At 37.7% G+C, this 16,005-nt stretch overlaps 1 protein-coding gene across 1 annotated transcript; it reads right to left on the reverse strand.

The window, feature by feature from the left end:
• Nucleotides 1-2,417: 2,417 nt before the first annotated feature.
• LOC141653513 (chaperone protein dnaJ 13-like) lies at nt 2,418-14,726 on the reverse strand. Its single transcript, XM_074461298.1, has 13 exons — nt 14,244-14,726; nt 9,361-9,644; nt 7,890-8,087; nt 7,186-7,300; nt 6,882-6,968; nt 6,358-6,446; nt 5,933-6,017; nt 5,367-5,420; nt 4,731-4,811; nt 4,434-4,511; nt 3,469-3,708; nt 2,773-2,880; nt 2,418-2,683 (listed from the first exon to the last, which is right to left on the reverse strand). Exons 1-13 carry the CDS (start codon nt 14,373-14,375, stop codon nt 2,627-2,629), a joined length of 1,608 nt encoding a protein of 535 aa, XP_074317399.1. The 5' UTR covers nt 14,376-14,726; the 3' UTR covers nt 2,418-2,626.
• Between the last annotated feature and the right edge of the window lie 1,279 nt (nt 14,727-16,005).

Consider the following 16,005-nt stretch of genomic DNA (forward strand, 5'->3'; position numbering starts at 1 on the left):
ATTTTCAGCAATGAGATTTTGAAAAAACTGTGTGAAGAAATGGTGTAAATTGACTGGAGAATTGGGAATTTCACTTTGTTTTTGGGAGTTACTATTATTTGAAGCAAAATCTCTTATTCGGTGTATTTTTGGTATAAAATAGTTGAGGCAATTAAGATTGTCATTGTATATTTCGGTGCTTATAGGTAGCGTTAAGATTAATTTTGAAGTCAATAATATAAGGTCGTTCCATTCTGTTGATCACTTGTGCCTATTGTCGACTATCCTCATATTCCAATTTCCAAGTTTCAAGTGTGTTGTTTCAGCATATACAAGTATGACTTGCCTTTTTTTTTCCTCCAAGATCACATATAAGCCTTAACATGCTCCCTTCATGTAGGATAATATCATGAAAAACCATGTCCGATTTTGTTGCTATATTTCCGACTTACTCCGCTTAGCATTTTGCCAAATTGGGTAGGGCGCGGTGCAACAACTAGTGTATGCAAAAAAAATTCCAAGAGGTAGCAAAGCAATCACCTCGTGAAGTTAGGGTACCTTGTGCATAGGATTGATCGCCATCTACCTTTGGTTCGATAACAAAGTTATTGTTGAGTTTGGTGCAACAACATAAGCCATCTAATAAATGCATGATTTGGGACAACACAACTATTCCAAATACTTTTGACGACATCATTGATCTAGCGAAAAACTTTCTTTGTATTTCCTTTACTTATATTCCTAGAATTTGTAATAGAGCCGCTCATAGGTTAGCTAAGCGTGCTATTAAAATGTAGAACACATTAACCCGATTGAAAAAAAAAAAAAAAAAAAAAAAAAAACCATTCTAAATACTCTGCCACAAACCTCTATAAGTTCGAATCATCTCATAGTAGCCACAAGTAGAGAATTCACCATTTCCTATAATGCAATGATCCCCATCAAACCCCACCTTAATAATGTTAATAACTTTCATACAGTGGTGGAGCCAGGATTTGAACTTAGGGGGCGAAAAATTTTAAAAGCGAACGACTAATTTCATAAGGTACATTTGAAAAAAATTCGGAAATTTAACTAAAAACTTCGAAAATTTCATCCGCCAAGGAGGGCGACCGCCTCTGCTAGCCCCCCTAGCTCCACCACTGCTTTCATATCTTCTTCCACTCCCCAAAGATATGGCTCTACTACTGCGTTGCTACACGTCAAGATGCAGGATTATTAGGCAAGGAATACAGTTAAGAGTTGATGGTCAAGATCCTGCAGATACAGACGACATCTATATGTACTGCAGTGTATGCAGTGCTATTCGTAAAATATACCCATGAATTATGGCTGATTGAAAAAAAAAAAAAAAAAAAGTAGTAAACATGCAATGTTTAAGAGAATATTACCCACTATAGTCCTTATCTAATACTCCCTCCATTCAACTCCACTTTACAAGTATTCTATTTCCGTCCATTCAACTCCACTTTACAGGTTTCCTTATTTGGACATGTAAAAGACCTTTCTATCCTTATTGAAAATCTATATTTACAAAAAATGCCATTCATACCCCACACAAATCCACCATAAAACTCACCTTTATATTTTTTTAATATCTTTAACCCCACCATTCCCTTTCCCTATGTACTTTTAATAGTTTTTTTAATCCGTTTCTTAATACCCGCGCAAAAAGCATAGTTGCAAAGTGGAGTTGAATGGAGGGAGTAACGTTTTTGCTGAATAAAGATGTATTCATAATTATCAAACTATGATAAGTGACTTCGTGTGCACCAAAAAATTAAGTGGCTTAGTAATCTATATACAAGTATTAACTCTATATTACCTTACATATTTTACTTGGGACAATTGCTCTCTAAAAAATATTATACAACAATCCTTTCTAAATTATACGAAAGCTTGATAGTTTGAATAAAGACGGAGATGGGCTTTCGGGCTCCGCATGCGGAGAAACGACTAGTTTTAAAAAACAAATAAAATCAAATGAAATAGTAGTGTTTTGCACCTCATTTGAGGTCGAAATAGTAAATATTACTCATACTCCGTAATAACTATAGAGGCGGCATCATAAGATAATATTTTGAATTTTGGACATACATTATACAGCTGGAGTGACTATCGGAATTTATAGTCAAGCCACTTCATGGCACTTTAGTCGACAGCAAGGTCATAAACGGCCAACGATCACAATGGCATGGCGTACAATGGCAGAGAAAGCATGCTACATAGGTTGAAGCGATGACAATCATGTAGAACTGTAGAACTGTAGAACTGTAAAAGGAGTATGACGGAATGATACCCAAGGGAGGTATGTGAGTGCATAGAGTGGGAAAGTAATCCAAACATGTTATATATGTCTTGTTTTTGAGTAAGGATATACAACGAAAGGAGGGAAGGATGAAACCTTAACTGGCAATTAATTCAACAAAAAAAAGAAAAAAAAAAAAAGCGACCTTTCATTAAATCAGCTTGATTATTTATAAACAGATATAATCATCAATTATTCACCTGTGAAAAAGAGAATTTAATGACAAAAAAGCAATTTTTATGAGCTTCATTTAACTGCAACTCTGCAAGGGCCTGGACCAGTGAATTGTGAGAATACAAAAAAGGTAAGGTACATAAGTTAACAAAGCGGCTTTGGGTTCTATACCCTGTGAACTTCTTGGGGTATCAGCAACTGTTCATAATCGTCTACTACCACCTACACAGATGTAACCACAATGATACATTAATAATTGTTAAGACGGCTTTCAGGTATTCGACATCTGTGTGTGCAAGGAATAGTATTACCTTGTAGTTTTTATCACCACAAGTGTACTCAACCAACAGTTTCTTAGGCTCCGCTGGACAAGGGTCACAAAATCCCATAATGCCAGATTTCTTCACTCCCTCGTGAAGCTGCAAGGATACATCAAAGAATGGGCGTCATAATTGACCACTCTTCTCCATATAGACTTGTTAAAAAACTAACCTCACCTGCAAGGACCCTCTTTTTTAGGGGTCAACAACCCGTAGTTTGGGTTAGGTTCAAAGTTGAACCTGACTACACCCATAAATCGGATAAATTTATGAAAAATGTAAAATAATTTAATGAAAACTAAATAGGGGCAAGGCTAGACATGGCAAACAGGTTAATCGGGCCGGGTCAATTTCGGGTCTGTAGACTTCGGGTCGGGTCATTTTCAGGCCGGCTATTATTAAGTTATTTATGGATAATAATCAGTTTGCAGCAATAAACATTCGGGCGGGTTATACTGGGTCGGGTCAATTCGGGTTCGGGTCTTAAGTCCGGGTGTCGGTCAGGTCGGGTCAATTTTACCGCGTCTAGACACTGGCTAATTGGGGATGTGGGAATGGAGGAAGAAAAAACAAAATAATGGAGTAAATGGTTAGCCACACTAATACACTAATAGAATACAATGTGGAGAATCAATAATTATAATTATATGAATTGTTTTACTGTAAATGAGAAAAAGAGGATCGAACCTTGAGTTGCCCCAAATCATTGACCAAGAAATTCAGAGGTATGGTAACGTCAATAACTTGTGAAGCCAAATCATCACTGAACTCTTCGGAATCATCTTGTTTTTTCAAAGCCTTTTCACTTCCATACAAAGCTTTTGTAATCACCAATCCACCAACCTCCATTTGTTTATTTCTTTTTCTACCAGCCACAACTTCTAACAGTTGTTGTGCCTTTGCCGCAGCTGTCCTGGCCTCCCGAACCTGGTTGAAAGAGATGATGACAAAGTTAATCACGTGTTAAAGTTTCACATCTGAGCTAGGAAAGTAGAAACAGTACAACTCTATGTTACTCCGACACTTCACTTTGGTCGCATGTCGGATGTCAGGCACTCCGGTGTATGACACGACACGACACGACACAACACTTCGAAACTTAATGTAGACCAAGAAATAGAAAACTTGGCGGAAAATAGAGGTATCCAACACTTTAACACCGGGTCAGGTGTCCAAGACTTGCAGGCTTGCAGCTGAGTCAAAGTAACATAGATAAAAGTAGGATGCTCCCAAAACCCAGTGAATTAATGGGTTGGTCTCACTTATGAGACTGTCTCGGATAACTTTGTTCATTGTGCCCAAACCCACTGAATGTCCTAGATGAAAAGGTAGTATAAAGTGCAAAGGAAAGAATTTGGACCAGAGGAAACCAGCTAATCATCATATTCAACTTATTGCCTATTCTTCTTATCTCAGGGTGTACCAGAAAGACACTCCATTCTCTAAACGACGACTCTATGATAATTTACCAAGAATAAAGTCCTAAAAAAAGGTAAATTCTCATGTTCGGAAAAATTGTCAATTCGGTCAATCTTTCCTTATAGTAAGCTATTTGCTCGAAATCTTATGGCAAGTCTTTTCAATCAATAATTCAATATTGTTTCTTGGTCATATTAGGCTCTCTTCTTTGTATGGGAAATCAAGGATTGTACCTGGCCTGAAGTCTGCTCCATATTCTCTAGTGCCTTTTGCTTCTCTCGTCTAAGATAATAAGGTTTAGCAACAAACTTCTGCATGAATTAGAGAAATTAGTCAAAACCAGTTAATCCAATACCTACAAACCCAATCTAGATATCACTAAAGTTCTTGCATGCTCAACAGAGAATTTAGATGTGATGGGGAACACTTCAACCCTCAGGAGATTGTTGTTTGTTTATATATCACGGTAACAAATAAATATAAAACATTGAAGTGAGAAAATATCCGGCAACGTATATAGCTCAACAAACCTGAAGTATAAAATACAAGGATGTCGGAATAGCAAATGCTCCAGCTGCAAACACAGGATTAATATAGCTCGAAAGCAGAACCTGCAAGCAAAAGAGCAGTGTGTAAACGAGGCCATAATGTATAACAACAACATTACCACAGTGCCTCAATGGCTCCTGCAAATTGCGGCGAGGTGTTCGGATGTACACAGCCCTACCCTTGTGTTAGCAACACAAAGAGGCCATAACGTATAAACAAAATAAAATTCCGAGGAATTGTTTCCCAATACTCAATAATTCAAGAAAGTGAATAATAATGATGATGGATTGGTGGGCAGGATTCTGAGCCTAGCTGGCAATAAATTAGCCTTCTCTCTCACACTTCCTTTTACAGCAAAGAAAACAATATTGGCCTCTACACCTATAACATGAGACTCAAATTTTGATGAACTAGTTATCAAAACGTAGTTGTCTGTATACAAACTCAGGAAAGAGGAAGGACTTAAATATTGAATTGACTAGTGATTCTGCAAATTTAGCCAGAAGAGAGTGGGTGAAATGGTGAATCATACAACCCATAATCTATTATGCGACAGTAACAAAGAAATATCATTCACATGAAGTGTCATGAACAATGGAAGTAAACGTTGCACTTACTGGGACAATTAACTTCTGGCCACCCCGATGCAATTCGAACTTCCAAAAGATACCCTGCAAACAAACAAATTAAGCAAGTGATGTATACACGCTATACAACATCAAATCCTGCAAGCAAATAAAGCATTCGCTTGATACCTTCAAACTGAAGAAGGACAATATTCAATAAATAGTAAGCATGAATAGTTTGTGAAAGATAATGCACCCAAAAGCACATTTCTCCTAGACGGGCATAACAAACTTAATTCCAAAGATATGTGGTGTAACAGCAAACTAATAATTAAAATAGCTTTTTGCTCATTCATTCTAGTCAACCAATCACTTCATCCGCTTCCTGCCTCCCTCCTCCTCAAGACAAGATTATGAGCCAGATACCTGGCAACGATTATAAGATTTGTATATCCATCTTATTCATTATGGCCCTGTTTTACCCAAGCGTTTCTTAAAAGAACTATAGATAATGGTTGAAAGGATAGCATGCATTTAAAGTCGTAAATAAAAAAATTTCAATGTCACAACAAAGACACCGAGTACTAGAATGCATCAATTTAGGAGGACAATGTTACCTGAATACCTATCGTATACAGCATTCGGACTGTGCTGAATCTCGATATTCTACGGCCCCCACCAATTTCAAATTCAAGAGCATTGCTACAAGAGAAAAACAGTGTCAAAGGCAAACTTATCAAACAGATGTGAATGTATTTATAGGATGTTCATATGTACATGAAAAAATTGCCCAAAAATGTAAATGTGCTAATCATCAAAGCTATGTTACTCCGACACTTCACTTAACTGCCGTGTCACGTGTCAGACACGCGTCGGTGTCCGACACGACACGACACTTCGACACTTCAATTTAGACCACAAAACAGGAAAATTCACCCCAAATAGCCATGTCCGACACGTGTCGGCGTGTCTGAGTAACACAGCATCAAAGTATACACATATTACAATCAGTCTAAAACCTTGACATGAAAAATGAACAAACCTTCCAATTCTGCCTCCTATACGCCCATGAGACTTCAAGGAGAAACGGTGTTTATAATGAGCTGATGCTTCAAAAGAGCTAGTGCCAAACTGTACCAAAAATGGATATTGTAAGGGAAATAAATGATTGCAAGCAGCGAGATACACTGATGCAAAAACAGGCAACTAATATATCAATAACCCCAAATACTATCTCCTTTCAGCAGTACAGCTATCTGAAGAGAGTACTGAGCAGTGAATTGTTTAGCGACACTAAGGAAAACAATCAGATTGACAAGATGAAACAGTAAGGCATATAAGTGTACAGCAAATGTGTTTCTTTCTAACTTTAGTTATTTCAGTGATTTAGACTTTAGAGTAGGGAATAACTTCAATTACGAAAGTCACGGCAGAAACAAATTTATAAAATATAGCCCTCATGTACATTATATGTTTTGGCACAGTTGTTTAACACAACCAAACTACCAATGCTACTCTACAACTTAAATAGACTTCCACAAAGCTACAAACATATAGAGGTTCTACCTTGATTTGGCCAGAAGCAAGTGTTTTCTCTTCTTTCTTATGCCATCCAACAGCAATTGCCGACTCTGTTCCCAGCTGAAATTGTATCTGCAATAGTAAAATTTGACCAAAATATCAGCAGCCACGAAAGGAATTAGGACGAGACACCAAATCCATATTCGGTACATAATTCATCATTGTTTAACAGAGCATATCAAAAAGAAAATATTTGAGATTTTTGCAAAAAAATGACAGATTGCATCCATCCATATCAAGCATATATTCCTCTCAATCTTTAGTCCTTTCGCTAATGAGAGAAACATACATTTCCATTTGAAGTTTCAGTCAATTGGCGAGTCCATGAATTAGAGAGGTTGATTGACCCATCTTTGAGTGACATTGCCAGTCCCGTGGTGGCAGTGGAATGAGGTGATAAGTGGCTGTAGGAAGACAAAGCACACAAGCAATTAGATGAAAAATGAAAATATAATATAAAGCTGTGGTCACTCGGAAATCAGAAACAAAGAATATATTCATAAAAAAAGAAAAAAAAAGTTTGAACATACCCTGAGGTTTGAGTTAATTCCACAACGGTGCTCTAAGGTTTCCGCAATTCCGCTTTAATGACCTAAGGTTTCAGTTTTTTCCCATATTTGTGACCTTAAATATCATATCACCAAATTTTCATCCAAAAACCAGATACTTTTAACCATGATATAGTATGTTTTTTTTTTTTTTTGCAAAATTATGTGAAAATGACCTTTGTTTTTGCTTTAACTTTATTTTCACACTTTATTACGCAGAAGAACGTCATTAATCCACATGCAACTTAATTGTGTTATACCTTGGGAGTAGCTTAGTCACAAAAGTCAAAAGGAAAAAAATTCCAGAGCTCAAGTCACCAAAGTGGGAAATAGCTAAAACCCCAGGTTACCAAAGTGATATTAGCCCAAACCTCTTGCCACCAAACTATAATTTTTTTTGAAACAATAACCAGTAGTTATTAAAAATGAAAAGAGGATCACATACCGTGTTGTTTGTATACCGATAAGTGAACGCAAACCAGCAGAGGCCATGTATTCAATGGAGGCAACTGGTGATATCTGATGACTAAGCACGGCAGTAGCATTTCCACCTCCTGAGTTTCCTATAACTGCTAGATTCCCACCAAGTGCAATATTTAAGCCTTTAGATAATTGAGACTGCGCCTCACTGGCCATGGACATTCTAGCATTTTCAAACAAAAAAAAAAACTTAGGGGGCATTTGGCATTATCAAAGGGAAAGGGAATGATATCAAGAAAGGCATAAGAGGGGAAATGAAAGAGATCACTCCAAATTTCCATCAGTGTTTGGTTACTATAGGGAGAAATACATTAACCAACCAATTTCTACTAAACCACCATCAACCACCACCACCAGCCACCATCCACCCTATACTCATCGGCAACCCGCAGTCGACCTTGGTGATTGACCTGGCCCCGCCCCCTACTGGCTGGACAACCTCCCACCCCCCACCCCACCCCTATAACCACCAACCTAAACCTTAAAAAAACCCTTCCCTGCATCTGAAATCTCCTCCCCCGTCCTCAAAAACACCAGGGCTGGCATTTTTGACTGTGGGGAGGAGATTTCAGGAGTGGGGGAGGGTTATCTTATGGTTTAGGTTAGTGGTTATAGGGGTGGGTTGGGGTTTTTGTGGGGAGGGGGATTTGTCCGGCAGGTGCAGACGCCGGCAACGACATGCTGGGAGGGTTGCTGGCACAGCGCCGGTATGCCGCTGGTTGTGGACTTGTAGAGTGGTGGTGTTAGTGGTTAATGGTGGTGGGGGATACAAGTGGTAACTGTTGGTAGTTGGGGAAGGGAATGGGTTACCCTTGGGAGGTGGGGAGTTTGGGGGTAAGGGAAGAGGAACGGGAATGGGAAAATGGGGTAAACAAACATCAACAAAAGGAATGATTGTTACCAAAGTTGGTTGGTGTGAGTGGTAAGGGATCTCATCTCTTAAACAAGTGGTCGAGGTTCGATTCCTAACTCTTGCGAATGAAAAAGCCAAACTTGGGAGAGGTCTACACATTAAGTTGAGAAGATTACCCCAGTCGGCAGGGGATAAACCTGGTCAACACCCCAAAAAAAAAGGGAATGATTGCTTCTTCCCTTACCCTTTCCAATAAAAGGCTTACCAAACGGCAAACAGCCCCTTAGAAGATTGATATATGTAATCTTTTATCCTTTAGTAAGTCCAAGAAAAATAGCTTCAAGAAAAACAGCTCTGTTTCAAATAAAACGTGTGTTGCAGAAGTAAACTCGTCACCCCCCACCCCCTCCACCCCCCCTCCCCGGGAAAAAGTAGCTAGATCTTTCAGCAACACAGCTCTTAAGTTTAAATCCAACAAGATAAACAGGATTAGCATTTAGCAATGACTTGAGCTTGCAGAAATAAGCAGGACCACCACAACGCTTATTTAAGGTGGCATGGGAGAAAAAAACAGGTAGCATACCCCCTCATAAAGCCATCGCCATCTAAGAAATCCGGCAATGACAAATTTGCCACAATTGAACCAGCAGATCGAATCTGAGCGAGTTTTTCGAATTCTTTCCTGAGCTTTAACCTTTCCAGTTCTTCCTTGATCTCTTCTGTTTTATTTAGCTTTGCCCCAAGTTCTAAACCAGATTTCAACCCTTCCATACCATATATATCATATATCTGTCTTTTATTCTCATCAGAGAGTATTTCATATGCCTCACATATTCGCTGAAAATTCTCTGTAGCAATTTCTTTCATCTGGAGAAATCACAAAGAAGATGTTGAACATTTACACCTCAAAACATGGAAAAATTAGCGTGCGTGAAAGAAAGAATCCCTCTACTATAGAACACAGTTATTGCGTCTACTGTGTATTTTTCAAGGAGTCCTAGTCGTTATAAGAAGGCACCAAGCAAATATGTACATCAAATGGGAAGCATTGTCTCAAGGACTTGAAGAAAAGACGACATTACAACATTAGCCTGATCCAAGGCTGCTTTACGACATCTCACTTTGCTGGATTCAAAATGGTATATAGAAGAGCCAAAATTCAGGGATGCTCAGCTCTGGCATCTACCTTGATGGCCTAGTTTTAATTTTAACTATGGTCAGAGGTCATACAACTTCTAAAGTGTAACCTCCACAAGGACCAAATATAAAGAAAAAGTACTGAATAGTCAAACATCAACATCATACCAATGCGTTACTTCAAAAAAAAAAATCATACCAATGCGTCTAAAAGACTTGACGAAAGGATGTTGTTTTCACTAAGCCCAAACACCCAAAAAGAATATTCAAGATTCTATCTGATGTATGCCTTCACGAGTTCACATTCCAGGGAAAATGAGTCGAAGGTTGTTTGACTCCATTGAAGAGACAAATTCAGTGAGATGAAGATCGTTCATAACATTGTCCCCATTTTAAGAAATAATTTCAAACAGCTACTCTACTATCCTACATGCAATCCAACTTCCTTGGCTGAAAAAATAATCTGAATGGAGTAATACAATGTATGTGTAGTCCAGGTAGAAGAGCATCTGATCTTTTCAGCACATAGTCAATTAGTGTCAATTGGTGATTACATAAATTCTTTCAAGAAGTAAATTATATCGCCCAGGGATAACATCACAAAAATCGATTGGATTGTCTAACCACTAATGAAGGCTTTGGAACATTTCAGGCTTACGAATGACCACCTTATGCACATATCAGTCCATGCCTAGGTAACATTTTATAACTGTAGATTTACTTTTATCATGCCAGGAAACTCTCAGCTTAAAAAAGTGTGCCTAGGGTGCGCTTAAGCCCAAGACTCAGTGAGGCACTAGCCAAAATGCCTCACAGCACCTTAAATGCACCTCATAGAAAAGGAGAAGCCTGCTAGATGCACTACTACACAATTTCAATAGCATTTTCTTCTGTTTCTTATACCTTTCTTGGCACATTATCCCCAACATTTATTCCTTTACATGTTAATCCTCTTTAAAATCAAAAAAAAAAAAAAAAAAAAAAAAAAAAAAAAGGAAAACATTGCACAAAACATGCAAATCTGTTTTTCAAAATTTGTGTGCCTCGTGATCTATACAGCGCGTGCCTGGCACATTGCGCTCTGTCGCCTAGGGCCCTATTCGCCTCAATGCGCCTCCCGCCTATTAAAACAAAAGGGGGAGACTGAAGCCATAGGACTTCCTCCAAGAATGGAAATGTTTGTGAAACACCTCCCTCCTCCCCCGCCCCACTTTCCTACGGATTGGTTCTCTCACTTTTCAAAGTACACTATCCCCCTTTCCCAACAACATTTATTTTTGGTAATTTTCTTAGGAAGGGAAGGGGGCTCATTCAATGCACAGAACATTATTATCTTCGTCTCAAGAAAGATGTCTAGCTTCTTCTCTAACCCCTAATTATTTATACATGGCTTTCACTTCAATAACATATACTCATAGCTCTTACTTAGTATTCTCATGCCGCTTCCAAAGCCAGGTTTCAAACTGCAACTCACTAAAAATAATAGGCATTCCACATTAGGACAATGAAATACAAATAACAACTCACGAGGGCTCACAATACCAATAATAAACGTTCAAAGAACCTCATTTATCCTTATCGTCTAGGCTACCTATCCCAATAATCCCAATAACAATCGTGAATTATGCAGCATAAGGCAACAACTTGGGAAAGACAAGCCTATGACACCGTTTGCATCAAATCGCTATAATAAAGATACCAAATGGACATTCAAGCACAGAACAGCTATTTTCGGACAACAACCAAGCTTCAAGTGTAAAGCAAATATAAATGAACTGCCCAAACACGCAATACCGAAAAGAACCAATTACATATTTACATATACTCAACTCTTCCCTCCGTTTACCTTTTTATACTTTTCAGGATATTTTAATTAGAAGTAAACACGTGATTGAGGGCCGAATGGAGTACTTGTTGAAGTATGAGACTTTTAGTGTATTCTAGAAGTTTCCGGAATGTTCTAAACTTATCCGGAATGTCCTGGAATAATGTAGAAACAACTAGAAGAGTCTAGAAGAGTCTAGAAGGATATAGAAGAGTCGTGTATGTTCTAGGTTTATGTAGAACAACCTAGAACCTTCTAGACATGTAAATAAGTGGTAAGGAACTCTAGAGAGTTCCATGTTTAGGCCACTCTAGAATGTCCTATTCTAGAGTGTTCTTGGGATGTAAAAGAAGGAGGAGGAGCTCTATAAATAGAGGACCTCTCCTCCCATTTCTATGAACCCAAGTGTACCCAAGTGTATCCCAACAAATTCACAACAAATCAATACACAAACTAATTCCTTTAAACTAAACTCCAACTAATCAACCTTCAACTAATCAACTAAACGAACAACTAATCTCCACTCTACTTCCTATACTCCCCCATACACCAACAAGTGGTATCATGAGCTCTAAGTCTCTAACAAAGGAGCTTATAGGTCTTACCAACATTGTCTCCCCCAAATATTATGTAATATCACACATTCAACATATAAATTTAATCATCCATGTTGAGAATATCGGGTTCACAATACTTCCGCTGCCAAAATTCCAACATGGTATCAGAGCTCATGGTTGTCAAATCTGGGCAATGATATTACGATCCTACCTCCTCCGATCCATCAAAAAAAAATATCACACACAAAAAAAAAAACTTATTTGCTTCCCACTCATCAAACAATACTCTTCCCAACACATAAAAAAAAGGGCAAAAACGTCCGAGTGAAATTGTTGACGGACATGAGCCGGAACATTTTATTCAAAGCAATAGGGTAGCAAAAACAAAAATGCTAACCCGAAATCCGGGCAGTAAAAAAAGGAAAACTGACCTGACAAGAGTAACAAAAAAAAGGTTACCACGATATTCGGATAGCAAAAGAGCTAATCCGAGAAGGGTAGCACACGAGGCTAACCCAAAATTAAACCAGGAAGGGTAGCACACGAGGCTAACCCGAAATTAAACAAGGGAGGGTAGCACACGAGGCTAACCCAAAATTAAACAAGGGAGGGTAGCACATGGGGCTAACCCAAAATCAAACAAGGGTGACAAAAAAAATGTCTACCCAAAACATCATGGGGCGGAACAATGAGACCCCGGAAAAAAGGACGTAGACCCGACAAACACAAACAAGAAAATTCGGGACAAAAGATCCCAAGTTCAAGCAAGCTTGCAAGCAAGTCCAAGCAAAATAAAAAGATTCAAAACACAATGAATACAAGGAAGAGTTAACTCAATTAAGCAAAGTTCAAGACATGAACAAGCATCCTAAAAGGAAGCAAAGCAGAGGAGGATCAATGTTAAAGGAGGTGCAAGTTACCAAGTTTTCAAGGATACATTGGTGGAGCAAAAACAACACAACAAATTCGAGATCATACGAAGCAACAACAACCAACTTCAAAAGGAAAAAGAATCAAGAATTTCAAGATCAAGGGGGAGTCGCTACAAACAATTTTCCGAATATAAAGCACCAAGATTTTTCAAGATTAAGGGGGAGTGTTAAAACATAAAGTTAATCTAGAAAAATCTAGAATTTAGACTAAGGAAATCTTCTATGAATTACTAACATGTAACTAGATTGTTCCATGTAAAAAAATCTGGTCTCTTGTTCTAGAGATTTCTAGAGTATACAAGCATGACATTGTAGCCTATAAATAGGCCACTATATGCACCATTTTATGTGTGTAGTCCATGAGCTCTAAGTCTCTAACAAAGGAGCTTATAGGTCTTACCAACATCGTCTCCCCCAAATATTATGTAATATCACACATTCAACATATAAATTTAATCATCCATGTTGAGAATATCGGGTTCACAATACTTCCGCTGCCAAAATTCCAACAGTACTACTTAACTACATTACCTCATACATTATTTGAAACAAGCAAAGCCTAAAGAAGCAATTACTCATACTCAAGTACTCCCTTCGTCTCATTCGTTCACCTATTTTATTCCTTGTGAGTAGTATTTTAACTAAAAGGTCAAGAAATGACTGAGACGGAAACAGTACTACTTTAACTACATTACCTCAATATCCCGTTACAGGTGAACGGTCCACCCAAAGAATAATAAAGGTAAACAAATGAACGAGACGAGAAAGTACTACTTAACTACATTACCTCATACATTATCCGAAACTCAAACTGCCCAACAACTCAAAATCCAATTACAAGCGAAACCGATTCACACAAACATTTAAACACCACTACAACTAGCTACCATCAAAAACACTAATTAAAACACAATAACAAAACAACCCACAATCGAAAACCATCAAAATCAATCAAATTAAACCAAATAACAAAAAACCCACAAATTAAATGAAGAAAAGATAGAATCTTTAATACATTGGAAGCTTGGTATTTATCAGGATGATAGATTTGAGCCCATTGACGATAAGCTTTACGAATTTCTTCAGTAGAAGCTTCTGGTGAAATATTCAACAAAGCATATAGTTCTCTATTTGGGGTTTCCTCCATTGATGAACACTTTGTTTTTACTGCTGTTAATTACTCAAATTTTACTGTGAATTTTTTGTAGCTTGAAGATGATGCATAAACAAGGAGCAGAAAAAATTAGAATACGAATAAGAAATAGGAATAGGAATATGAATTTTTTTTTAATTAATTGAAGAACAAGAAAAAGGGTTCAACAAGGGTTTTTTTGTTTTGTTTTTTTTCAATTGGAATTGGAATTGGAATTGAAATTAAAGTGTTTTTGTTGTGTTTCTGTGTTTCTAGTTTGACCTCCTTGGCAAGAAAAGATTGCGGCTTTCTTCACCAAAAAAAAAAAAAAAAAAAAAAAAAAAAAGATTGCTGCTTTGAGGCCTTGTAAGTTGTAAGTTGTAACTTGTAATTTTAGACATGGTGATAGGGCTGAGCATCGGTCCAAAACCGGACTGGACCGGACTAAACCGGACCGGACCGAAAATAAGATTTTTGTGGACAGAAGACCGGACCTAAAACTTTCGGTCTTGGACCGGACCAAACCCGAAATATTCGGTCCGGTCCGGTCTTAAACCAGAATGGACCTAGAACTAATTCTTTCACTATTTCGTGTATGATAATTACATTTAAGTTTCACTAAATTAAATGTTGATGAATAATTAGACTATTGTTTTTGAGAAAAAAATACTTGATGTGGCTAAAGTCGTATCACCAAACCAAAGTAAATCTATCTCGGGACTAACAAGAATAGCTAGTAGTAAGACAGGTATCGAATCCACAGGGAGGCGGTAAAAGCTAGGTCTGCAAATATTTAAGCTGTCTAAAGTAACCAATTTCGGGGGGTTTGTTTTGTGTTGATTCTAATAAATTAATTGCAAGTAATTAAATGAAGGTTTTAACGATATTATTAAAAGTCTAGGATTTACGGTTCACTAGGTCAATCAGTCGGGGATTATCAATCAATTGCTAAATCTATCAAGTTGTTTAAGGTCATAAGATCGGTCGACTCAATTATGCCCTTTAGATCGATTCTAACATGCGGTCGCTATGATTAGATACTCTCTATTTGATTATCGCAGCCTATATCAATTCTAACCCGGTCGGCGATAGGATCAATTCGCTACACTAATTAATAACTCAGGCCTCAAGTTGATTAACTAGAAGAATTACAATAATCAAACAACAACTTTAATGATATCAATAGCAACTAATTGATTTACCCTTTTAATTAACCTAGATCCCCTTCATCCTAGATGATGAGATTAGCTACTCATAATTATAATAACAACAACAATGATGATTAAAGATGAACACGTGATTGAAAGTATAAAACAAGAATTAATGAACATAAAACAATCAACGATTAATTGATGAGGAAAGATTAGTACCATACAAGGGAAAGATTAGGGTTCTAAGAGAGTTTTCCAAAGAAAAGATATCAAGCAAAATATAACGTAGTCCAACAATAAAACACGAGTTTCTAATTTATAACAAAAGATAATCGTTTTAGGAAATTCCGAAATTAGTACGCAGAGAGGATCCTCGATCGAGCGAGAGGTGACTCGATCCAGATACCGCTCGATCGAGTCAGTGGTGACTCGATCGAGGAACCTGCTTCACAGACGGTTTCTTCTCTTCTTTCACTTCTAGTCTTCATACTTCC

The sequence above is a fragment of the Silene latifolia genome, chromosome 4, assembly GCF_048544455.1.
Source record: "Silene latifolia isolate original U9 population chromosome 4, ASM4854445v1, whole genome shotgun sequence".
Taxonomy (NCBI): domain Eukaryota; kingdom Viridiplantae; phylum Streptophyta; class Magnoliopsida; order Caryophyllales; family Caryophyllaceae; genus Silene; species Silene latifolia.

Coding starts and splice junctions, on each gene's coding strand:
- LOC141653513 (XM_074461298.1), bottom strand. CDS start 14,375: ATGGAGGAAACCCCAAATAGAGAACTATATGCTTTGTTGAATATTTCA. Junction 9,645..14,243: donor ATAAATACCAAGCTTCCAAT/GTATTAAAGATT, acceptor TGATTTCTCCAG/ATGAAAGAAATTGCTACAGA. Junction 8,088..9,360: donor GGCGATGGCTTTATGAGGGG/GTATGCTACCTG, acceptor TGAAAATGCTAG/AATGTCCATGGCCAGTGAGG.